This window comes from Takifugu rubripes, chromosome 6 (assembly GCF_901000725.2).
Source record: "Takifugu rubripes chromosome 6, fTakRub1.2, whole genome shotgun sequence".
NCBI classification, from domain to species: domain Eukaryota; kingdom Metazoa; phylum Chordata; class Actinopteri; order Tetraodontiformes; family Tetraodontidae; genus Takifugu; species Takifugu rubripes.
The window spans coordinates 4536846-4563028 of NC_042290.1; the positions used below are offsets into that span (position 1 = coordinate 4536846).

General features: G+C 45.5%; 1 protein-coding gene across 2 annotated transcripts in view; it reads left to right on the plus strand.

Annotated features, from left to right (window-relative positions):
* The first annotated feature begins 4779 nt into the window (after positions 1-4779).
* pappaa (pregnancy-associated plasma protein A, pappalysin 1a) overlaps positions 4780-26183 on the plus strand; it is a 60544-nt gene continuing 39140 nt past the window's right edge. Inside the window, exons 1-7 of one of the 2 annotated variants that reach the window (XM_029837690.1) lie at positions 4780-6089; positions 10196-11303; positions 16318-16463; positions 16631-16924; positions 17000-17192; positions 17337-17458; positions 23266-23767. In XM_029837690.1, the coding sequence (XP_029693550.1) occupies positions 5699-6089; positions 10196-11303; positions 16318-16463; positions 16631-16924; positions 17000-17192; positions 17337-17458; positions 23266-23767 (2756 nt within the window). In that variant the 5' untranslated portion in view covers positions 4780-5698. The remainder of the gene's footprint in view (positions 6090-10195; positions 11304-16317; positions 16464-16630; positions 16925-16999; positions 17193-17336; positions 17459-23265; positions 23768-26183) is intronic. The other variant, XM_011604527.2, reaches the window with a different exon arrangement.

Sequence of the window (26183 nt, forward strand, 5' to 3'; positions counted from 1 at the left end):
TAAAAACTGACAACTTTATGATTATAATGGTGTATTTTTAATCTGCTTCTGGAGGGTTTTGATGCTTTGGGTGACCTGAATTCTGAATCCTAAATCCACATCCTGTAGTTATGGCCTGAAGGTCGAAAGAGTGGGATGTGGGTAAGCTTTTCGACCTTCGGTGGAGGACGGAGCGCTCCGTTTTCCCGTCTTTAATGGGTGCAGCTTATCAAAGCAAGGTGTTTATAAAATGCTCTTGACTCAAGTAAAGGTTACTTTTCTCCAGCGCCATTCATGCCTCTGCAGCTGTGATGATTGCCTGAAAACGACCTGCCATCGTGACACTGCCTAAAGCGATGACGTCTCACGTTTAAGTACTGATGAACTGGTATTTAGAGTAGCTCCCCTGGTGGCCAACTGGAGTAACTGCACCCTCTGCATGATCTGATGCCAACTCTGTTATTGAATTCTGTTCCCTGTACAGTTTCAGCACAACACCAGGCGTCCACTAACCTTCCAGGGGCTTGATCTTCACGCACCGGCGCTGTGTTAACGTCACTGAGGAGAGTCGTGACATCCAGTTAGCAACCGTGGTACATGCGTAACGTTACATGTGGTTTGTGGAATCAACAGCTCTGTTACCCTGGCTGCACGTGTTTTCTTTGCGCCGCAGGGTGCGGAGTTCTCTCGGCCGCCATGGTAACCCCACAGATAATCGGGCTGCGTCACAGATTAAAGGAAGGATCTTGAGAAAGTCGGGACCCACTGACCGCGTCTCGACTGAAGCCTCGCGGCTGTAATCTGGTTTCTCCCTGCTTTAAATACTACACACGTGCTACCACGCTGCTTTGGTGACACAATAACAGCCTATTTTCCAGTTCAACGTATAGCACGGCGCGATCCAGCTGCGCATATGAATGACAGCTGTGATAAGCATTAGGCCAGATTAAGCCTGATTTAGGAGAACATATAGATTTTCCTTAATCTTTGCACGTATTTGCTGGGGGAAAAAATACCAAAAACCTCCATTGCGGGCGAGCCCTGGTTCCGCCTCATGGAAACACTCCAAGTTTAACCTGGGATGAGGTTGTAGGTAGCCTGGGATTATTTTCTTAGGGGTGATTAATGGTGATTCTGTAACAGTATTATGTTTCAAAAGAGCCACTGCTTCTAGAAGTTCCGCCCACCGTGAAAATTCTCTTAAATCTCTTAGCAAAATCCCTCCTTTTGCAAAAACTTCCCCGTATATATTTCCTGTATATATACCCAACACGTAATCGGCATTATTCTCTAATGTCCTGATGTTATTTTTGTTTGTATATATCGTTCTCCTCCTCCAGAGAGGGGAAAAAAAGCATTTAGCTTTTTACTTTAGCAACAGCCACAATCACAGATTAAGCCGGGTGCATTAATGGATTATAGGACATTGTTTTTTTTCCCACTATCTGACTCACGCTGCTCCAGAGTCGCAAAGATAACGCGGCGGGATTATTGCGCTCTGTTCCAAACAGAGATGATGGGGAACAACAATGGTGGCGGCGCCGCGGCCGCATAAAGGGGAGGTTCGAGGATGCGTCCTGTTGGACAAAGACAAACAACGGGGCAGCTCCCATTGCTCAACGCCGAGCTCGTGCGAAACGCGCTGGGGTTTTCAGCCATTCGCACCCAGGTGGTATTTTTAGACGCTGCAGATGTAATCTTTCTGGATCTAACGTGAGTGGTGAGAGATGAAAATAAAAGCCCCAAAACTAAAATGTTTGCATGCATTAAGATGATGAACGCAGATAATCCCGCGTCCTTTATTGGCGCACCCCTGCGTGTTCTCCTCGTGGCCCTGTTCTGCCAGTCCGGGCCTGTTGTTGTGCGTCTCCTGTGTGCGTGGCGAGGGGAAATGTCTGGCGTGACTCACGCCGTGGTTGGTCTCCTGCGTTTTCTAAGACAGATTAGAGATTTTGGCTGCGCGGACATTTTACGCCAACGTCAAAGCTTTTGTGCTTCCGCCACCGACCTCACGGTGCCCTTCTGAACCCGACGCGGAGGGTTCCGCTTACAGGCCCGACCCAGCTTTGGGGTGGGATTTGCAGAATGGCACAGGGGGGCTCTGCCACACGAACCGTCACAGGTCATCGGGTTAAGATGGGATGTTGTCTTCCTGGACCGTCAAATCCAGCAATGGCTGGAAATCTGTTTGGGCAGAAAATAAATGGTGGGGGGGTGGGGCGGGGTGGGGGGTGGGGTTCTGATGCTCCAGGGTAAAGGAAGACGGCTGTGTTACCTTTATGTGAACATGTTTTTGACTGTTTCTTTTTTCAGGCAGCACATAAAGTACCTGAATTCTTCCCATTGTGTGCCAACCTGATCCAGCTTCATCTGTGCGCCGCATTAGCTTCGCTAGCAGAAAAGGACGGAGCGTTCTGATTGTGCTTTGATCTCCCTTTTTATGATATCTGCCCATTTTCTGGACAAAAAACATCCCCTCGGACGTTTTGTTAAAAAATCTCGGACTGAGTGAAAAACAAGCAATCTGGCCGTGAACGGGGTGGGGGTGGGGGGGGTCTTTGAGACAAAGACCCAAACCCCCCAAAAAAAGTGTTGCCGCACAACCGGTCGTGAGAGGAGAATGTGACGTTAACAACCTGTCATGTGAAGGTTCGGACACATAAAGTTCCCCCTGAGGGCTAAACTCAGATGTGTGGTCCATGTGAGACTCCGTTCTCAGGAACTTTCAAGGTCAAACACCTCTCAATGTATTGCCCCCCCCCCCCCTTCCCCCAAACACACACATACACACACACACACACTCACAAACACACACACACACACACTGCTGACACAAAAGGAAATATGCGGCCCGAAGTGGCAACACACTATGAAGAAGGAGGCAAATATTGAATGTTTGTTCTCTCTTCCCTTTATTGTAGGTGGCAGACCCCTTTATTTTGGGGCCTGCCTAAACACACATTTACCACAAACAACCATGGGAGAGTGGGAACGCCGGCATTCCAGCCCGCTCTCTGCGGAGCACCATTAATTGCAAAAATAAAAATAAAAATCAGTCTCCTGTCAAAATACAGAGGGTTAGGGTTAGGGTTAGGGTTAGGGTTAGGGTTAGGGTTAAGCAGCAGAAATGCCGAGAGGAGGACCGTTGCCGTTCCCCTCGGCGGCAGAGGGGATCTCGGGGGGCGTCTCAAACCTGCGAGGGCCACGCGGTTCTGAAATGCATCCATCTGTGGCGACAGGGTCGGCAAACAGCATAATACGGGTGAGTCATCATGAAACTGCCGCCTCCTTCAAAGTTTTTCCCTTTTAAGTCCCTTTTGATGGCAAATGGCTGTGTGGTGACAGCAGGGCCGCCCAGATGCACATCTGGGCCCCGGGAACAGGCCCCGGTGTGGAGGTCTTCCCTCACTAGGACTAGCTGGTGGTGTTGGGGCAGATCCGGCAGTGGGACCCTGTCGGTCATCGGATTGAGCGGGTCTGTGATGTGATCGGACCTGTTGCCAAAGATTTGAATGCTGTTTCCATCAAAAGTTGAAGGGATTCCAGTCATTTCCAGGAAGTCTCATTAACAGGAGCCCGGATCAGCTGCTGCACAGTGAGAACACTTTAAAACACATAATAGGAAGAACAGTGCCACAAAATACCCCCCCCCCCCCCAAGAAAAAAACATTTTTGCTGACTTTTGTTTACCTAAAGACTTTCCAGGAAGACAGGTTCCATTTGTCCCATTACCCTGTTTCAAAACAAAGTCAATACATCAATTTTCAAGACTGCAGGGCATCAAAGACCCTAAATCAAAGCTTCCTGATAACTTTACTGTCATTTGGGTTATTTGGGATATCATGTCTGAATTTCCTCCCACAGTTGAGAAAATTCAAATGACGAGACTCAGTTAGACCTCAGAGGACCCTCAGTATGAAGCTCTTCTTGGCAGTTCATGATAACGTCACGCTAAAGCTGCCCAAAGCGATCTAGCTAACCCTTAGGGCTGTGTTTTAAATAATAATGAAATATTATGATTACTACTACTACTAACAGTATTACTACCATCCAACCCCCCCCCCGGGGAGTTGGCCCCCAGCACGCGTTCTTTATTATGAGCAGCCCTGGGCAACGTCACATTTGAACTTTTGATTTTTTGATTATATTTTGTTGATCTTTTCAGGTTAAATCAAGATTCTCTCGCTTTCGTTACCTCACACGGTCGAGCTGAGTCTTTATTTGGCCTGAAAAGGTCCAATAATATCGATGTTTGATTGAGTAAAGGCAGGATGAGATCAGCTGCTGCTGTCCTGTTACTCTCTTATCTGTCGCTGCCTGAATGTGAATGAGGACTTTGACAGGCCTGTTTCCTGTATTCAATCACGTTAGTCTCACATTAGTCTCTCGCCATGTTAATCGCATTTAAAACGTTTTTATTTCCGCTGCTGACAAACACAAGCTTTGTCTTTACATCCCAGCTTCGGTTGCTTCTGGTAGTGACGGAAGGCAGAATGCAAAAAGCCTAAGTCTCTAAAAACGGGCTGAAGTTTGTTGCACAGCTCTCGGGGTGGATTCTGACGAAGAGCCGCCGGAGCTGGAATCGCTCCGTCCTGGTTTCGGGACGCTTGCTCGCTCTCTGGAAGTGTGGAATTGTTTAAATTGTAGCCACTAGAGGGATACATATGCGCCTTTCCGACTCCGTAAACACCATCCTGCCGGTGTGTGTGTGTGTGTGTGCGCGCCGTGGAGGGAGCCGCCGTCAGTGAGAGTTGCCTACCTGTGCGACTTCCCACTTTGAGCAGCGCATACGCACGCACGCATACGCGCAAATGCACCCACGGCCCCCGAACATTTGAAACATGAGTTGCTCTTTAAAAAAAAAGACTTGGAAAGAAACTGCCTCTAAAGCGGACGGCCAGCTCCGACTCCTCCAACTGTTATCTGCTCCAGGCAATCAATGAAGACCGCGATGCTGACTTCTGCAGCGCTCTGTCCCTCTTCCTCTCACTCGCCTCAGCAGATATTATAGTGCATTTCAACTTTTGTACAGACACGGGGGGAAAAAACGCAAGTTTGGATTCCCTATTTTTTCCTCCTTTTTGCAATTTTTTTTTCTATTTTTATTTTTGTTTTTATTTTTGCACATAAATTCACCTCTGGGTTCCTGTAATAAACATGAGCGGCCGCTTTGTTGTCACTTTACTTTGGGATTGAATATGTGCCATTTTACGGGTAGGGTAAGGAAACAACAAAAAGGTGTGACAGGAGCTTTGCGGACAACTGTGGATTTCTGCGAGTAACTCCAATCGTCCAGAGGAGATGAGGGGGGCATCGGCCGGACCCCCCTCTTGATTGATCACTTATTAGTCATCCCTTTGGCTAAATGGGACCCACTGAAAAGGCACGGTGGAACATATACATGAATCAAATATTCCCGTGTCCCCTGAATGTCTCCAGAGTAGTTTTGCTTAAGAGAGGGGGTCGTGGCTTAGCATTATGAAGAGAGAAAACAGCATAGCTTTATAGGTTTATTTTGCAGTTTCTGCGCTTTGACATTGTATCGCTGTTTTTATTTAATTTATTTTTTTTTTCCCAGAGAGACTGAAGGAAAACTCGAAAGGATTCCACACAGGATTTGGACTTACATTTTCAGTTATTCAGTTGTTTCTTTTATATTTACCCCCCCATTTTTTAAAAAAAAATTTAAAATATTTTTGCCGATTGTTCTTCTGAAAAAATGAAACTTTGGACATCTCCCTGGGTGTTTTGCCTGGTGATTCTGCTCTTGTGTTTTGGATCAGAGTGCGGGACTGTCCAGAGAAAGGGGAGATCCAAGAGGGAGTTGGTGCGCATCAGGGAGGCGAAAGCCACCATCCCTGGGGCTTGTGCCACACGCCTGCCCCGGGGCAAGCGATCTTTGCCCGGCTTGGAGCGACGCGTCCTTCCCCACCGTCGGCGTTCCGCGCAGGCGGTGGAAAACTCATCGGATCGGGGGAAATCTGTCTACTTCACCGGCAGGGGAGACCAGCTGCGTCTGAAACCCGGCGTGGAGATACCAAGAGGAAATTTCACTCTCGAGATGTGGATCAAACCGGAGGGAGGTCAACGATCACCCACCGTGATTGCAGGTAGGCACGGCTCAGTGCTACGCATCCCTGATCCAATTATCACCGAAACTCTTTCATTTGGCTATAAGGACAGTTGGAGTGGGGACATAACCAGTGGGTATGAGGATGTGTGGTGTTTTACCGAACCGCGGTGACTATCTAACAAAGCAACATGCAGTTTCTGCGAGTTGAAAATGAGTTCATCTACCAGACTAGACAATGATGTAATGCTCTTAAAAGTATAGCGGATATTTTTGGTAGTGCAAGATTTTGGGGAGGGGGCGGTGGGGGCTGTTGAAGGTTTGATCATATTGAAGTAAATCACGTTGTGGAGAGGAGGGTAAAACAACGCGATGGCGTTTGAATTGTAAATAATTTGATTTGGCTTAAAATTGTGACTTGGGCATGTTGTCTGTTTTGAAGATATACATTTATTTTATTTGGTAGCAAGTGTTGTTTAAAGGCACATCTAAGATGGGCTACTGCATCATTAGACCCGCAGCTGATGTCACCGCGCGTAAAATGAATTTTCGCTTATGCGCCCCGGCTATTTTAAAACTATGATGTAATGTCCAAAAGTTTGGGAGCGAGCACGTCACGTTAGGCACAGTGCGCGACAGATCTGGTGTGGAGGCGCTCCGAGTGCGCCGCTCCAGCCGCAAAGATGGTGCGTTCCCTGAGAAAAAAAAAAAGTCGACACGCTTGGATTAGGCTACCTGACTTACGAGGCGAGAGACGAAGGGTTTCCCCTTCAGAACGAAAAATCTGCTGCGTCGCTGTGCTTTTTTTTTTGGCGCGGTGTTTTTTTTTTTTTTTCTTCTCCAAAACACATAAAACTACGTCGTATTCGGTGATTGTTTCTTCAACTAAACGCGCAGTCAGATCGTGGTGAGGCGCGATTCCACCCCGTTAGACCTGTGACAGCTCGGCACTTGGCTGTCTGTGCGCAGCCTCCTGTTTTTCGCCTCTGCAGCCGCGCGTAAAGGAGCGGGAGGGCTGTTCCGCTTCGCCCGTTTCGACCAGTACGGATTTCACAGTGGGACTCGTTGCTTTCTCTTGTCGACAGGGAGCGGTGCGCACACTGCTCACCGTCTTCTCCAGCTCTTGCGCAGATGGCTGCGTTTGAACTGAACTGAACTCCTCCTGTGTGCCAGTCTGCACAGTTGGGGATTTTAAGAAACCATATGAGTAAATTTACACCCTCTTTTATTCTCTATCTGTTTATTGGCTCCCTCCAAACTCCCCTCTGTCTCCCCCCTTTACACACACATACAGACACACACTTATGAACGTGTGTTTACTGGGGGGTGCACTTTGTTGGAAGGGGACTTGCTCTACAATAAGTGTGTGTGTGTGTGTTGGGGGGGGGGGGGGGGGGGGTTAAAGGGGACCCCGGAGACTGCGGGACTTTGATGGGATGACAGAAACAGGCGCACTGCATAACACAAATGGCCCCTGCTGGATTCCGACCACCACAGATTGTAGATTGACCCCCATCACCCTGCCAGCAAGGGCACAAATATAAAATGACCAAACAAATTCAATAAAGCCTAATCTTTTAAATCCAATTCAGACCTCAAAAATCCCAGAGCTTCAAAAAAAAAGCTCCATCCCCCTGTTTTGATCTAGGCAGTGTTGTTTGCTGCAGATGTTTTTTTCTGATGTTTTGACCACTGCTCTCTGTCTCTCCCTCTCTTTCTTACTCATTTGTTCCCTGCATTCTTCTTTGTACGTTTTCTTTTTTTTTTTTTTAAACCCACCCCTTTATTTTATTTTTCAGTGTGAGTATTGGGGACTCATCAATTAGGAATCAATTAGGAAATAAATACCTCCCCCCAAACAAATTGTGATACACCTGTACAAATGTTATAAACTTAAACTTAAAATATCTTTATTAATAAGATTTTGCAGCTCATAAAGCCTGTAATCTACTACAAATGGAGACGCCTCATGCGTAATTAACTTTAACCACAAGCGTTCATGCTGTCACTTCCCAAATGCAACAGTTCCATGTGTTCGGAATTGATCCCAGGTTTTAGTGTTTTGGAACGCCTTAGCTCTTGTAGACACGCCCATCTGTGGCCGCAAACAGCCGCAGTGTCAGAACATCCAGTTCTGGGTCCAAACATGATGCAAACTTTGTTGTGCCTTATTCACTCTCGCATCCGGGTTGTGTTGTCCCACATCCCACGGACAAGGAAAACAAGCGGCAAGCAGAACGCAGGCTCTCTTCCATGACCGGGTGAGAAACGGCGGTTTGCAGACGCTGGCAGAAAAGCGGCGTTTTGTGACTGTTGTCACGATGGGATTCTGATATCAGCCCTGAGATTGAGACCAATTTCCCTGAGATATCCTGGAACTCGTGACCTTTCCTGGTACGGGACTGCTGTCTGGGTTCCTCGGGTCATCGGATTCTGATCCGGAGAAGAGTCTGTGAACAAATCTCTGCTTTAGCTGCGGATCATTTATAATCCGGCCTTCATTTGGATCGATTCACAGACGCTTGACGCCCAACTCAAAAGCTAAGTCTTTTGGCGTGGCGCGTTGACATTAATACAATGAATATCAGTGTTGGGCTCGTAAGGTTTGTTTTTAAAATACCTGTGGAAATTTCCATTGTCTCCTTGGGGACGTGGCCGCGGAGGTCACCTCACTATGACTATGTCAAGTGCTTCACTTTGACCTTTCTGAGCCAGAACAGCTCAAAAGTAAACTGAGCCCTCATTGTTCCCTTCCTCCCTGCTTTTTATCAAGGGCTTGTGACATTTTTCTTTGTGTGTTTATGTGCTTTTCCTAACCTTTTCTTTTTCCCATGTGTGTACGCGACTGTGTTTTTTCCTTGGAAGATGACAAATGGCAAATGTGAGAACGGTTCACTTTGAACCTGAGGGTGCCACGCTCTTCACACATGTGTGCAGCGGTCTTTCAGAGAGTATGTGTATTTGTTCGTCAGCATGAATGCTCTTCTGCACGTCTGTGTAGGTGTATCGGTGTGAGCCGGCAGAGGTACAGCTGGGGGTCTGGAAAAGCGTTGTGCGTTAGATTAATTGAGCATGGCAGAATTATGACAGCTGTTTACACGAGGAGTCCTATTAGCATTTTAGCACACCTTTTAGCCTTGAGTGCTCTAGCTGACAGATGGAAGCCTTTTTCCTTCCAATGTAGTGGAAAGTCCGCAGACGTCATCCGCCAAAGTCCTGACCTTGACGCTGAACCCGGCCCTCGCTCTTTGAACATCAGTCTACTGAAATGCCAAGTTAATGACTGCATGCAGAAGTGTGCATCTAATTAGAAACGGGTCAAAGTTAGCAAGATGTCCGCGCAATCACCATTAGCCGGCCACTTAACTGCCGACTCAGGTACCTAATCGATGGGAATAAAAAGCGTCTGAGTGGATGCGATGTATGTTGATGCAACGATATGACGTTAGCAATGCTAAGCAGCTCATAAATCCAAGGCAATAACAAACATGAAGGTTGTTTAGGGCTACACGATCCCTGCAGCTCACTCTTTTTGGTGGATTTAACAATTCACAGAACAGCGCTATTAAGCTCTTTGCGTTGACTTATCCAATTATCTAAACACACAAGCTTTCATTGGCCAGGTGAACCTTGTGTGACACGTCAAGGTACTTTGGAATCTTTGCACATTTTGACTGGCCGACGTGGGTACACGCACGCACTAGCATACACAAACACACAAAGACGTGAACTTGTGCGGCTACGCACATGTACCTCAACAAGCGCTAAACAAACAAACAGTTACCATTCAGAGATCTCCTTAGAAGCAAAAACACATTACCATGCTGACATACACGCTCCAAGTTAAACAGGAAAAAGGTCTACAAAAACAAGACTTTTGCTGAAAACTAACCTTTTCTGGCTACCCCTCCGGCAAGGGACATTTACACCAGCAGAGCTTAAATGTGCTCACTGTTCACGAAACAGTTTATGCAGAGAGATTTCCATGGGGTCTCCCTTTGCTAAATATGCACTTCAACCGAGTTCCAAGGATGACACTCGCTTTCATTTCAGCTGCCTTTTACTCTTGTATCGTTTTCAGTGATCAACATTTCCACCTGGAGTTAAAAGAAGCACGCAATAACTGACCTTTTTCTTCTCCTCCAGGATTATACGACAAATGTTTCTATGCCTCCAGCGACCGGGGCTGGCTGCTGGGCATCGAGGCCGTCAGCGAGCACGGGAATCGTGACCCTCGTTTCTTCTTCTCCCTTAAAACTGACCGCGCACACAAAGCGACCTCCATCCACTCCAACGCCCGTTACGTGCCCAACCAATGGGCACACGTGGCAGTCACTTACGACGGTGTGTACATGAAGCTTTTCGTCAATGGGGCCCAAGTAGGTGTCAGTCGGGAGCAGTCGGGCGATGTCTTCAGCCACCTAACCAAAAAGTGCAAAGTTCTCATGATTGGGGGCAACGCACTCAACCACAATTACAGGGGGGCAGTTGAAAGGGTGGGTCTGTGGAGGCAGGCCCGGGGGCAGAGGCAGATTATCAGGGATATGCAGGGCCACGAGGACCCCCAAGATCTACCTCAGCTGGTGATACGCGAAACATTTGAGCACCCAGGAAGGAAGTGGCTGACTGTAAAAGATGGTAGCTTTCCTCAGCCAGAGCAGGGAGGAGGATGGCGGGTAGGATTTCAGGGCCTTGGTGGCGGGATTGGGAATTCAGAGGGATTACTGGACACAATGCTAGAACCTCCACCATGTGGCCAAACCGTTTGCGACAACATTGAGGTCATCAAAAACTACAACAACCTCTGGAACTTCCGTCGACCCAAGAAAGTGCGGTATCGCGTCATCAATATCTGGGACGACGCCCGGACGAGGCCGACCGTGACAGACCACCAGATCAGCCTGCAGCACCAGCAGTTGAACGATGCCTTTAGCCCCTACAACATCACCTGGGAGCTTAGCATTTACAATGTCACCAATTCCTCCCTGCGGAACCGCTTGATTCTCGCAAACTGTGATATCAGCAAAGTGGGCGATGACGTGTGCGACCCAGAATGCAACCATCCACTTACGGGGTATGACGCAGGCGACTGCATGTCAGGCCATCGCAACCGCTGCCCCGAGAGCAAGCAGGGGAATGGTGTGTGTGACCCCGAATGTAACTGTGAAAACTTCTCCTACGATCTTGGCGACTGCTGTAACCCCAACATAACAGATGTGACCAAGACGTGCTTCAACCGCTCCTCGCCATACAAGTAAGCTTGTTTTCTTCACTTTGTGCCTTTTATCATGTTTTCAACATAAGTAATCCCTTAAGTAGCTGTTTATTAAACACGGGACGTTACCCAAAGCTTTAAATAACCACAACATTCCTTGTTAAACATGATACAGTTTTTAGTTGACATGATTGATTTATCCTTGGTAAACCCACTCTACGCTGTGCTTTGAGTAAATCCCACACTACATTTTCCACGCATGTGTCCCGGGGGAATGATTTTGATGCCTGGTCCTACTGTTTTCTGACCGTTTGGGGCCCAAAATGGTGAAATATAACCTCCAGGCAGTGTGGTTGGGAAATCCACCGGGAGCAACTATTCCAATCTAGTCTTGGCCTGGTTCAATCAGTCTTCCACACTTTAGTCAGAGCAAAACAGATGCAACCGGAGGGCTCTCTGGTAGCCATGGCAGAGGCCTGAATGCTCGTTTTTGTTCAACACCTATTCTTTCCCTCCGTGTCATCTATCCTCAGCGGTCCCAAGAAAGTTAGCTTAGACAACAGGATGAAGAAGTTGGTTTAGAAAAACTTATATTCTGCACAGAGTGTAAGGGTTAATAACTCTTTGGCTTTAGCTTAAGCAATGGAAAATAATCCAAAGACATAATGGTCCATCCAGGAAGCTGCTGAAAAGACATGTTTCCTGGAGAGGCAGGTATGGGTTCCAAACGTGGGTGCCTGAATGCATTTCCCAGGAAAAACCCTGAAGAAAGTTCACGTCACTTGCATATGAATAAGAGATTTACAGAATCCTCCAGGTTTACTTTACATCAAGTGTGACACTGTGTGCTTCATGCTCACAGGAGGATTGGGGGGGGGGGGGTATTCTTCTTTTTTGTGGTGATCTCACTGTGAACAAGCCACAGTGAGTTAAAGCTGGTAGGAGAAATAAATCTTCTGAGGTCACCATAAAAATATAGAAAAGAAAAACTTGACCTCCACCCCCAGACCTCCAATAGCAGAAATGATTGTTTCTTGGCACATGGAAACTCAACACAGTAGACTCAAATATTTCTGTCGACGATCCAAGAGGTTTTGATTCTTGCAGTTGGAAACAGAGCAAAATGTCTGAAATTCATCAGTTTTTCAGCATGTTTTTAGAAGTGTAAAGACAGTCAATAAGATTTCCCCTGATGTGCAGATCGCTTTAGCGTGTTTCATGACTGTCCTGTGCTCAAATTACTGTAATTGTGCAGAAGCATTATTAGAAATTGATAATCACACTGTTACTGGAGCAGTTTAAATGTTTTGCTACTTCCACTTTTCCAGTAAATCAGTAATTATGAGTGAGGTTTTGCTCCGTCATTGTAAAGCAATCTCTAATTTATCTCAACAATATAAATAACAGCTGGAGGCGGGGTTTAAAGCACAGGTTCTACCTGAGTATGTGATTTAGTCCACTACTTCATTTCATACTTGAGTAAAGTGGCATAAATCAGCGTGACAGTTAAGATGAACACCACATCACTTCCTGCAGAGTCATCATTAAAGCTAGCCAAGTGGGCTGCATTCCACTGAGACAGCAGCCAGTTTGAAACCCTTGCAATGTTCCGATCTCCCTGTAGGTGGTCCGAGAACTGGTTTATGAATGGCGGGTTCCCATTAAGAGAGAGGAAAAGAGATACAGACAAGCAATTTCACAGTCATTAGAGTTTTACATTTGATCACCTCAAGCGTTAGCTTATTTAGCTTTGATTATGGTTTGTGTGGACAGCTGCAGTTTGACATTCCTTCTTAATTATGGAATTTGAGTTGGACGAGGCGCTGAGGAACAATGGCTGTTCTGTAGCTTGTTTGAGTTTTGTTCTGTAGCAGCGCTATGTAGTCCTGAAACACGTTTTTCCTTCCATTGCTAGGTGTCTCTCCAATTTGGGAAGTTTTCACGGCTCTTTGTTGCAGATCTTTTTGTTTTAGGCCATTTGATGCAGCCTGTCAGTATTTGTGTAAAATCTGGTGTTAGAGACAGTTAAGTGAGAATTCTACACTAAAATGACAGCGGATGAGTTACGAGGTTGATGCCTGCGTATGTATTTTTAGCAGCCAGGGAGTGATGGATCCGTTGTCTTGAGCATGTGAAAAGAAGATGAAAATAGCCAAGCTCCTTTTTTAAATAAACACCTCGAGGAAAGCAAGATGGATGTGCATAAAAGATACTGAGGGCCATTTCAGCCTCACAATGTTGTGGGGAAAGTTTTGGCTTTAACCGAAGCTCACTCCCAGTGACGGGTTTATGGATGGGCCGCTCTTTTCTCTTTCCTAAGTTGTTGTGCTCTTTCCTAGACCAGAGCAGGGGGGGAATCCCCAAGGCCCTTGACTTGGGTGTTTTACAGTTGGTCGTCTAAACTTAAAGCCCCCATCCCATAAAACATAATGGAGTGTTTGGGTGTAAATACCAGGACTTTGCACTTCCTCTTTAAAGGCAAAGTACACAAATTAAAGCACCTGTTGTCAAGGTTTCACCTGCACTTTAGCGGGGGCTGATGATGTCCTGCTGAAGTGGGGACGGGGGTCCATTAGGTTGATCAACGCCTTACCTTACCTTATCTTACCTGACCTGCCTTTACCTTAGAAGTCAACCCTTCTCTCCAATGTATTCCCAGATTGTGTTTTCTTTTGTTTTCCCTTTCAATCTTTGCCTCCAGCAGGCAGCAGCCACCGCAGCATCTCTGGAATCTAAGGTTTTTGAAATGTTTCCAGTCCATGTGTCCTTTTTGGAAGAGGTAAAAAAAATATTCAGAGTCCAGTGGAAGGTTAAAGAGGAGAGCCCAGACACTGCAATAAAGGCAGGAATGAATGAGCGTTTTAGAGGCTGCGCCGTTGACCGGCTTGATGACAGAAGAGCTAAGGGCTCCCTCCAGTTTAAAAGGGTTCTTGGCCATGAGACCTTCATTACCATGCCAACTCACCCCAGCCTGTGCTTCCCCAGACATGGGGTACAAGGCAGATTTATAGGCTTATATGACTCGTATAATGTTGTAAATGGATCGAGTCATAATCCTGCTTTTAATGTATCAGATATAAAAGCATTAACATGGACCTTTGAGCAACGTTGTGCATGCACCTCTGGATCTCCCATCAAAGGAAAACCTCACAGTGGTGTTTTGATTTAGAGATTCTTCCATTTCTGGCACTTGCGATGCCTTTATTTCTCTGTCACACACATTTTGCAAGTCCTAAAAAGTAATTTTTTTCCCCCAGAACAAGTCCAAAAAGCGGTGCTGTTAAACGCATGGAAAATCCATATCTTTCCCAAGTGGCTCATCTCTGCTGAAAAATCGAGGCAAGAGAGGGTTGACGGGGTGAATGGAAGGAAGTAGAAGGAGAGAGAGAGGTGAATGAAGAACTACTGTCTGAGAGAGTTTAGAATGGAAAGGACCGCTACAGCTGATGTCAGAGGGCAGAAAAGTGGCGTGCGTGCGTCCATTTATGCGACTGATCTCAGCCGGGTCTGTGACCTTGCAGGTTCAGCCACCACATCATCGAGCCCTTCTGATCGCGCACTTCCATGTCCAAACAGTGTGCAAATATTTTCTGAGGAAATAATGAAATTCCAGAAATGATGAGGAAGAGATACCTTATATCATCTCTCCTCCCTCCCTCCGTCTCTTCTTAGCCCTGGCCCCCGTGAGTGCCCCAGTTGTTCTTATGTTGGCTTGAGGAAAGCTCCTGCAACACCGAAGCCTTTATTCAAACCGTCTGTTTCAAGGGAGTGCCGCATCTTCACTGAGCGGCTCCTTATCCAACTTTGGATTTGAAGCCAGGACGTTCGCCTGGAAAAACCTCACACGGATGGTTTGAAACGTTTTCCTGCATTTGTGGTAGCTTTTGCGGGCTGGTCGGCGTTAGGGTATCGCCTCAGTAGTTCACGTAACTTTATTACCACCTGCAACCAAATTTCCAACTGTGATACTGTTGATGGTTCAAAAAGTGTCCTTGCCTGCTCCTGATTCCATTTCTACGGCTTCAAACGTGTTTTTCAAACACAGGGTAGCCGTAAGGGCAGCGGTGTGAAGGTTATTCGCTCCGCTGAGAGATTACTGTATGTTATTGTATCAGTTATGCTCAACACACCCCCAGAAAGAGGGCCAGAGAAATCACTTAGCGAGTGTTTTTCCTGGGAGGTAACTCCCTGCTGCATGGAGCTAGGTGCTTTAAAGCCATGTTGTTTTATCCTGAGTGAAAAATATCAGGCTGGCAATTGGGTTACACAAACTAGGTCAAAACGGCCAAAGAGGATCTAAACAGCCGCAGTCGAGCCGATGTCGTGTTTTTAGTCTGAAAAAATATAGAAGTCAACGGCATTTAGAGATGACTGAACTTGTTGATGCTGTTTTAGGGCTGTGATTCATGGAAGAAAAAACCCTCCATCCATCCATCCATCATCCATCCATCCATCCATCCATCCATCCATCCATCCATCCATCCATCCATCCATCCATCCATCCATCCATTTATATTAGACAATAGATTTAAAGTGTAAAGTTCAGGGATTAACCAAGTAAGACACAAATAGTATCAAAAATCTGAATCTGCCTGGTGACAAAAATCCAAGTTTTTACTGGATTCAATGTAATTTTGACAAACGAATCATTCGGTGCCATGGATGTAATGGTTAATTTGCCATATTTAAGGCCAACAAGAAGAAATAGTATGATGAAAATTAGCTCAGCTTTTGTGATGACAGATGTGTGAAGCTGAGGTAAATCTCACCCTCCTTGTGTGGCAACTTTGTCTTCTTTTAATGGGAGTTAGCGTAGTTTAAACTGGCCATTTTGCAGGGAGTTTTAAACTGAAGCTAAACTTGCATTTAGGGATCTAAGTAATGCATGGAATCACTTAATTGATTGAACGGTGTTTTCCGGGGACAGACCTACAATAGTTAAATTCAAATCAAACCCATTTCGGAGCTTTCTGGAATTTATAAATCACCGAAAATACTAAATTGACGACCAAGTAAATCAATATTGATTTATTGTTCCCTCTTTTTATCATAGAGCCTATTTAGATGTGAAAGAGCTGAAAGAGATCCTGCAGCTGGACGGCTCCACTCACCTTAACGTCTTCTTTGCCAACTCCTCTGATGAAGATCTGGCAGGGGTTGCCACTTGGCCTTGGGACAAAGAGGCCCTCACGCATTTGGGTAGAAGACAAAAACACGCGCACATGCATGCACATACCCGTGCACAGACACTTATGTGCACGCGCCTCTGATGTGGTAGCCAAGGCTGTGTGGAAGGTCGAATGGCCTCTTCAATGTGCCATTTTCTCTATATTAACACATCATGTGTATTTCTTTATGGTCTCCAGGTGGAATTGTGCTGAATCCCTCCTTTTATGGCACGTTTGGTCACACTGACACCATGGTCCACGAGATCGGTCACAGTCTCGGTCTTTACCATGTGTTTCGAGGCATATCGGAGGTCGAATCGTGCAACGACGCGTGTCTGGAGACTGAACCCTCGATGGAAACCGGAGATCTGTGTGCAGACACTAACCCTACTCCAAAGTACAAAGGCTGCCACGATCCTGATCCAGGCAATGAAACTTGTGGGTGCCGGGACTTTACGCACACACCTTTCAACAACTACATGAGTTACGCAGGTGAGCCATAAACGGAAAGTTCACGCCTTTTCTTGAACATCCAGAATCACATTTAACCAGATGTGTTACTTTCAGATGACTCCTGCACGGATTCCTTCACCCTGAACCAGGTGGCGAGGATGCACTGTTACCTGGACCTCATCTACCAGACCTGGCAACCTGCGTCCAAACCTCCTCCGGTACCGATGCCACCACAAGTGGTGGAGCAGCATCATAATTCCATCAGCCTGGAATGGTTTCATCCCATCTCGGGACACTTTTACAACAGGTGAAACGAGCTGCATCTGTTTGAGGGAACGGACCAAGAGAAACCGTCGGCAACTGGCGGCACCTTGAAATTTTGCGCAACCCACCTGACACACATTTGGCCTGTATCTAAGTTGTTTGCTCTGCCTGTCTGTTGGTTTCCTAGAGAAGTGGGATCAGTGTGTGATAAATGCACTGAGGGGAGGGTTCTGCTCCAGTATGCCACCAATTCCTCCTCCCCCCGGCCCTGCGCCCCTTCTGGACACTGGTCCCCTCGAGAGGCTGAAGGTATGATAGTAGACATACTTGCAAATGTTACTTTAATACTGAATTCCAGCCGTCCCCCCCCGTACTGTCTAAACGTATCCAATATTTCCACACTGTTGTAAAATTCAGAAAGCAAAATTTATTGAAAAACAGAAGTAATCTTTTCCCAAACTTCACAACATGTTTTTATCAAACCCAATCTGCTGTTTTGCCTTTTAAAAACATCATTTTTCTCTATTCTCGCGCCAAACAAGCTGGGGTATTAAAAAGGCTGCCTCAAACCATTTTAGCAACGCCATAAATTAAGATTAAAACACCACAATAACAAAAAGAAAATCGAAAACCTTTGTCGCGTGGCAGGCCAGTATGAAAAAAAATGCTCCACAGCCTAGAGCCTAAAGGGCTTCTCTTTATTTATTTTTTTATCTTTGTTATGCCAAAGCAAAAAAAAAAAAGCAAACCAAATTTTTTCAGGCATGCAGTCAATATAGCTGTGAGTAAAATCTGGCTTTATTTGGTCTAAGGACTTCCAGATTTTCCTGTGAGAGCCAAAAAAACAAAAAAAGTCTGCAGCCTTGATAAAGTCCACCGCCCGCTCTCTGATGGCTGCCTCATGAATGAACCACACGGAGAGCAGCATGTGTGCTCACATGTTGCAACAACTTTACTTCTGTAAAGAAAATACCTGAAAAATCTGCAATACACTTGACAACGGTGACAGAAGCGACACGGAACGGCTCCAGGTAAGGATGCATACTGCCCCCGCTGGTCTGGAGGCCTGTCCTGCAGACATGCTCGGTTAGCCTTACTGCTCAGGTGCTGATGTCAGGTCAGTTTCTCAGAAACCAGCTTCAGTTTAAAGTGTTAACACTCAATCAACCATCACTTTCAAAACCACTTGTCAGTTTTCAGCAGCAACACCCCAAATTCCCTTCTGCTCAAAATGATCCTATTTTTTACGGTGCATAACCGATAATAAAGTGGTCCTAAAAAAGAAAACTTTCGATAAGGCCTTTTTTAAAATGTTTTTATGCCTCATACTTTTAGATAAGTTCAGATAACAGGTTTTAAAGTGCCAACAGTTGAATTTCTCAGTGAGTGCTCCAACATGTAAATATCTGTGGCTGACTCAACCTACAAACATGCACATGACTCATTAGATCAACACTCGGGCTGGGGGACAACCCCAAACCATCAAGATGTGCTCGTGAGTTTATGTTCCCTGCAGGCAGCATCGCATTTATGAATTTTAGGCTTTGTTTGGAAATCTGTCGATTTCCGGACTTTAAAACTGTCCTTTAAATTCTGCAGAGAGTCTAATTCCAGACATGATGAGGTCACTTTTTAGTTTTTCAGCACCAGACTGCAACCCACTAGCAAATAACAAAATTTACAGTTTAAAAATAAATATCCTCTTCAGTGGACTAAACAACTCAGCAAAGGATTTAAAGCTTTACCTTTTAGATTTTTGGTTTTCGTAGCTTTCAGTATTTTTTGTTGACATGCAAGACTTTTGTTGAAACATTTTTTTCTAAATTTCTATTTTATTTTATAACTATTATTCTGTCACTTTAAGCCACAGTTTTGACCAATTATCACAAATACAAAACCTCCCTTCTCATACAGGATTAATGTAACACAAACATTGGTTAGCTTGTCTTACTAGCTTGCAAGCTATTCAATGAGACTACTAGTAGATTATTAGTATTTAAGATCCAATTTCTTGCATGTATACTTTAAATGCGAGTAAGTAGTAACAGGATGGAAGAGAATGGGAAATCTACTCTCAGTGCTTTTGTGCTAAAATGCACTTGCCTGGTCCAAAGACAGAGAGTTATGAAGTTGAACAGGAAACGCTGACATCTGTATGGCTGTTTGGGATTCCATGTGTTTGAATAATTTGCACAGTAGTGAACAGTAATGGCAGCGTTGTGTAGACTTTTATATTAATTAGATATTTGATTTACATTTCATTTATGTTTATGTGTTTGGGATAGCTGCCTTTCACACATCTCTTGCTGTAAACCTCCCACAGTGTTTGCAGGTTGAAGTGTTGGACCTCCAGTTTTCACAACAGATTCCAGAAATCTGGAGAGCAGATGTTTTTGTGCTTGTACTAAAGTAAATGCTAACTGGTGCTAACTGAACTTGCTTAGCTGGCTGCCAGTAGGTTCAGCTGGACTGGCACTGGACTGTGGTGAAGACCAGTTTGATAGGAATTTATGCACAAAGGTTCTTTGAAGAACAACACGGAATGTTCCGTGTGATCTATTGTGGCCCTGTGTTACATTGGTGAGGTTTAATCACGCAGATACCAGATAATTGAGCTTGATTAGTTTAAGAAAATGGCTGTTTTCAACTGGATATGGGTAATTAACACCTTGTCAATATTGCACTGAAGGATTCTTTGTCATGGTCAGAGCGAAATGCGTTTAAAGAAATACCACAATCACACAAACAAGCTGCAATCTGTCGAAATCAATCATTAAAGTCAACCCCATCACCATTTCTATTATTATTATTATTATTATTATTATTATTATTATTACAGCTGGAGTTTGTTTTGCCCCTTGTCACATTTAGTGTTTGCTTGCTCAGGCACTTGTGTGTGTTTGTGTGGGTTTGGACCTTGCTTTCACATTGACTATAACGTACTGTACTTACTGCAGGCAAGTCTGGGCTTGTCTGGCTCCGTATGTGTGTGTGTGTGTATGTGTGTGTGTGTGTGTGTGTGTGTATGTTTAAACTCTACCTTATTTTCCGTCTTGGAAAAGGTCGCTGTTCGTGGCAGCTCCCCCTCTTCCCTGTTAACTGTTGTTGGAGCAGCTTCTTCTTAGATATCCCAGCTGCCTTTTTCTTCTGTGACAGTTAATTTGTATTAAAGTAACGAAACACACTCTTGTTCGGTTACTGAATTCCAGTAGATGTCGCAAGTTGCTGACTGAGATTATGTAAAGCACTGGGAAACTCATATCCTTTATACCATCCTAATAATGGAAGAGAATGCGTTCGCACATGACTGCATGCTAACATTTATGAATCGTGGCAGCCTCATTGGCACATTGCAGCGTTTCAAAAAATTGCTGTTTATCAATCATTCATTGATGTAACACACAGACAAATAGTTTCTGTCATGACGGACTGTCACTCTGATGAACATGGCAGCGGCTACCTGGGTTAAATGTTGGAAATTGTGACATATAAATCATTGAAATGCCCAGAGTGCAATGTGATGTGACACCGGTTCCCATCCGGGAGGGTATCGTTTGCCTTAATGCAGTGTGCCTGCGAAGTGTCTCTCTGTTTGTGTGTCGCAGCAGAAGGTTTGGGGGGTTGAGGTCTGCTTTCAGAGTGGGAAAGTGTGTAACGCCGTGTGACAGCGAATCATTGATAGTCAGAGCCAGAGCCAGATGCTTCTTAGAAAGCATAAAGCGTGCATGCCTGGGCATATCCCGCTCTGTTTATCGGTCCAGCATGATGAGCCTTCTGTGGGTATGAAGTGGGAAGATTGCGATGGGACCTGAGCCAAGGACCAGGAACCATCCTATCATGCTGAGGACTTGTCATTCTTCAGCTGATTTTTTTGTGGGGGGATGTGAGCGTATGATGTGGGATCCGGTGGCCCTCTGCGGCCCGTTCAGACACAGAGAAGACCTCTTTTTTCCATCAGAGAGAGCTGCAGAGGGATTGTGTAGCTGTCATGAGTTTCAGATGACTCCAGCAGATGATATAGTGTCATATAGTCCAATAACAGAAGTGCAGGGACTGGTGGGTGTTGGGGTCGAGCCCAGGATCACATGTAAGTTTTTGCTAGAAAGTAGGAGCTTGTATCCCAAATCGTATCCTTTTTGAAGTGTCATCATAAATTTCTGAAATTTTCCAACTGTTTGCACCTTCGTTTAAGAAAATCAACCATACTATTAGCAATTAGTGTTTGTTGTGACCCTTTACGCCACTCGATGATGCCTTAAAAAAGTACAGTCATCATCGAAAGTGTGTTAAAAACAAGATAAATAAATGATGGCAGCAGAAAAAGTCTGATTGGCCAGTAGTAATGGGATCTTGAGGTTGGATTGGAAGGTTTTAAGAGTGATGCGGGTTCTTGGGGTCAACCTCTAAGAAGGTGGGGGGTGGGGGGCGGACTGAAAAAGATCAGGAGAGTTTGCATGAATTTAGCCTCAGAAAAGCAGCCATATTACATACAATACATTTTTAAAATGATAAAGTCAAAGGGGCCTGAGAGGTAAACCATAGAGGATTATGGTAATCCATACAGGAAGTAATGGGCAAACGAGATTGGTGGTGCTCTGGTGTGTGAGTGGCAGGCACAGATCTGGTGCGTGAGGGAGGGACCCACGTGTCAACCTGTGTGTTGACCTCTGATCCTCAAGGGGAGGCTTAGTGTGTCAGCTACAGACACCAAAGGGCCTGTTGTGCTTCAGTGAAGGCTTTGTTCACTCACTCGTGACACCAAAGTCTGGGCTCAGTATCTAGATGTGTTGGGAGGGTGGGTTTGAAGTAGCAACAGCTGACAAGAAGAAAATTCTGAACTTGCCCTGATATCTCAACTGCTAATCCGATCACGGTGCACTCTATCCCTCTTTTTGTTACCCACCAAAGATTATTCTGATAAACTGTATTAAAGGTCCTGATCACATATTTAATCCCATTGTTTCCTCTCATTTTGCTAATCCATACATTTATTCTCCAATGGGATCCGTTCAGCACCAGATAATAAATGTTCAGGTCTTGTAAGGTCTCAACCCAGAAAGTGTCTCTTTACCTTAATTAAATAATACTATAGCATAATTAATGCCACATCTTCACATCTTTGAAATACAGTTTCCGCTGCCTTGGGTTACACAGTGGATGACACCGCTGTTCTCGCTCCGCTTAAATCTCCGACCGCATTAGCAGCGGTGCCAGACCAGAAGTGGAGCCCATCATAACAGCTGACATTACAAAATATTTTCAGTGGCTGCAGCTCCTTTTCCTTGCAAACTCAATGAAAATCTACCCAGAAAGTCAGGTCTACATGAGCCTAGTACATCCCCTACCACACACACACACACACGCTTACAGTACAATAATAAATGTGTTGAGATAATGTGGCTTGGAAACGGTATTCAGTCCTCACTTGATTAAACACTGGAATTTTGCACAGTGCCCAGAAATGAGGTTAGCAAATGGCTTCATTGGTTGCCAGCTTGGAAATGCACAAAAGGAAATCGGGGGAGAACATAGTGTCTGCTGCTCGCTGGCTTCTAAATGTGCTTGATGAATGTTAGTGTACGTCACTCGGGATAATGTGAGTTAGCTGTGTGGACTCCAAATAAGGCTGAAGTGTGACTGTTTGAGGTTGTAATGACTGAGTGAATGAGAACCCTGCATGGGCCCCTGTCAGGATCCGCACACCTCGGCCCCATGGATGGACTCACAAATGAGTCTACCTCAATGGCACCATAAATGCTTGACTAGATGCCGAGTCCAGTTTGTTATCTAATTTTCTTAAACAGAAGTACCTTCGTTTTAACATTTACCATTCCCCAATTTCATTATTTAATCATCTCCAAATTAGTCCATGTGTGAAATCACATATACACTGTCATTACTCGATATCTGTCGCATTTTAGGTATAACTGTAAGTGATATCACCTAAATGGAGTGGCCAGTAAGATGGCTTTGTCACAAAAATGTTTGGGTCTTTCTCCATTTTTGTGAGTCTTCGGTAAAATTAGCCAATATATGTCAACGATGAACTGTTATTGCTCTAGCCCTGACTAAAAAAGACCCTACGCTAAAAATTAAAGCCTTTTGTTATACCACAGGACCTCCAGATGTGGAGCAGGCCTGCGAGCCAAGCGTGCGGACTTGGAGCCCCAACGCAGGGATCGAGCAAGGTGTTGTTGGCCTGTCCGAGTGCCCCCTCCAAGGCTGCATGCTTCAGCTTGAGTTCCCCTACCCGCTAGTGCCGGACTCACTGACCGTCTGGGTCACCTTCTTCAGTCCCGAGGAAACGGCCCTGCCGGCGATCCATAACATTCTGCTGCTGACCGTCAGTGGGAACAACATTTCTTTAGGCCCCAGCAACGTGTTCTGCGACACCCCGCTGACCCTGAAGCTGGACACGGAGGAGGAGGTGTTTGGGGTGCAGTTCTTCACCATGGAGCAACACCTTGAGATTGATGCCACCCTACTGGCATCCAAACCAGACTGCCAGCTTTGTAGACATTGCCAGCCACTTCATTACCGCCTGTTGCGTCACCCACTGTTCACCCATGCCCCCCATGGCCTGATGCTGAAGGAACCCACCCGCCGTTATACAGACAGGTGAGTGACCTGGCCCGTGAGTATTTTTGTAAGATAAAACACCACATAAATCTAACCTGGGATTCCCATGTTGGTAGAAAATCAAATAACATGTTGAACAAGAGGTTGTTTTTATCACTTATCAAGAAAGGCAGGTTTTTCCGACGAGCAGAGAGAAGGAGCGATGATACAGCGAGTGTTCACACTCAAAAACAATGTTTCTTCTGAAAATATTTTCTTTTACAAGATTAGAGCATTGATTGTGGGATTATTCTTGATACTTGACTGTGATGTAATTATTTTTGTGTGGTCAGTGAGAAGGTGTTTATCTGTCTGTGTGGAAACTGTTCACAAAAATACTGTCTGCTCTTGTAATAGCAGATATCCTTTTCAATACCCAGAGGAGCACTAACAAGCCGCCGCTGCTTCTGTAGTTTTAAATCTGCAGCCTGACATTTGTTTCCTGAGTCACAGGTCAACTGTTGCCCCCTTTTGTTTTTTTTCCCCTCATGTTCCATGAAGTCGAAGCAAACACATGGCTTGTTAAAGGTACTATCTGTGCACCTTGGCGTGGGTTACCGCTCTGCTTTTAACGGAATGTGCTGACTCGATAAAGATTGGGCCATACGTGGCGCTACCATGTGGGTTTTGCCATGTTGCTACCATCCTGTCAGCACGGTTCACATGAGAAGGAAACTGCGTGATAAGAGACAAAAGGGTGGCTGTGCATGTTATGCAAGATAGAGCGGTGATACCCACGCTCTGCGGAAGAGCCCAACTTCCTGGTTGAGCTGCAGTGTCTGTGGAAGACGGTCTGCAGTACAGATGTAGTTATTTGGGGGGTTTGGCACGCTCTGGTGATTATTGATGTACTGTGGGTAGTTTCGCTGCTGTGGTATATTTCACTAGCTGCGGTTACATTCCAGTGGTGGTGGTCAGTGGCACCGCCAGACTACTTTCTGTTATGCGAGCATATTGGATTATGCCTCCGTTAGACAGCCAGAGAAGTTTCGTTGCAAATAAGCATTTAGACAAAACAGGCTAAACTTCTCATTTCCAGTCACTCTGTTATTGATCACCGAGCAGACATTAGCCACGCCGAACGACACAAGGCCAGAGAAAACATGCTGATTCAGGAAGAAATACGTGTTTTACTTTGCTTTGGGGTTGGTTTGCATGCAATTTCACTCTGAATAAAAGTGGTTTACAAGGACTACACAGAATATTCCAGCGCATTGCACAAGCATTGCATTCTCTAGAAAGATGATGTGTCAAACCTGAAAACCGAACGTCAGATTTCTTTACGCATTCTCGATGTTGAAGGCAATTCCCCGTCTCTTCCAAACAAACAGTGTTTGACACTACGAAGAACAGAGCCGTCCTCTCAGATGTTTTGGCACATCTCAAATCCACAGTTAAATGCTCTGTTTGATCTCCACGGTCCAGCTGCTGAAATGCTTTTGTTGACCACACAGTAAGCTGATTCAGCTCACAACCTGTTTTCACGGAGCGGAGGGCTTGATGAGGGTGGAGAATGACCCCCCACTGTCAGGCCAGCGGCCTTCTCCTAAGCAGAAGCAAACTGAGTTAAAGGACAACTGACATCTTGGCTTCATCTGTGGGTCGTGGTTTGTTTGGAATGGCAAAGGCCTGGAAGGTCAGTGTGACAGAGTAAATTATGGCGGTAAATTAGAAGGGTGAAGTGAAGAGGAGAACCAGGGGTGGAAGGTGGGACTAGTCGGTGGTAAATCATTGCAAGTCTCCAGGAGGGGCAATAGGTGATGGAGGAGAACATTAGGGGGTCAAAAATGTATGAAGAGAGAGGTTAGGAGATTGGAATGGTTTGACCCCATTCCACTGAGCTGTGCCAGCCCATGGGCTAATCCTCTTCCTGATGTGGACTTCAGAGCTGTCATTCAGTCAAAACCTATCAGAGCCAGTGTGAGGAGACCTCCCAGCATAAAGAGAGAAACAGCAGTTACCCAAGTATCCCACCAACCCCCTCCAGCCACCACCACCACCCCCACCCCTGTAATCTGACCCTACTCTGGTCCTGCACAACTCTAACACATCATATCCATATTTTAGCAATTCTGCTGCCATTTGAGAACACAGGTTTTTTATTTTTTTATTTTTTTTTTTTTTTTTACATTTCTCCCAAGATGTCTGTGTCTGTGTCTGTGTCCCCCCTGTTTTTCCACCACTCGTTCACCCTCTTTTCTATAGGATGCTTGGCTTCAGGTCCCCATTTTTGGTGTGGTAATTTGAACCCAGGCCGAGTGTTTGGACTGCGCAACAAAACCTCTCCAGCCTTTTTATTCCGGGAATGGGGGAAAACATGTTGTAAAGAAAAATGTAAACAGAGACTACTGTAAATCTGTGGTTTGGCACAACTTTAAGATGGATGCTGAGGAAGAATCTTAAGTTTTTTTTATAC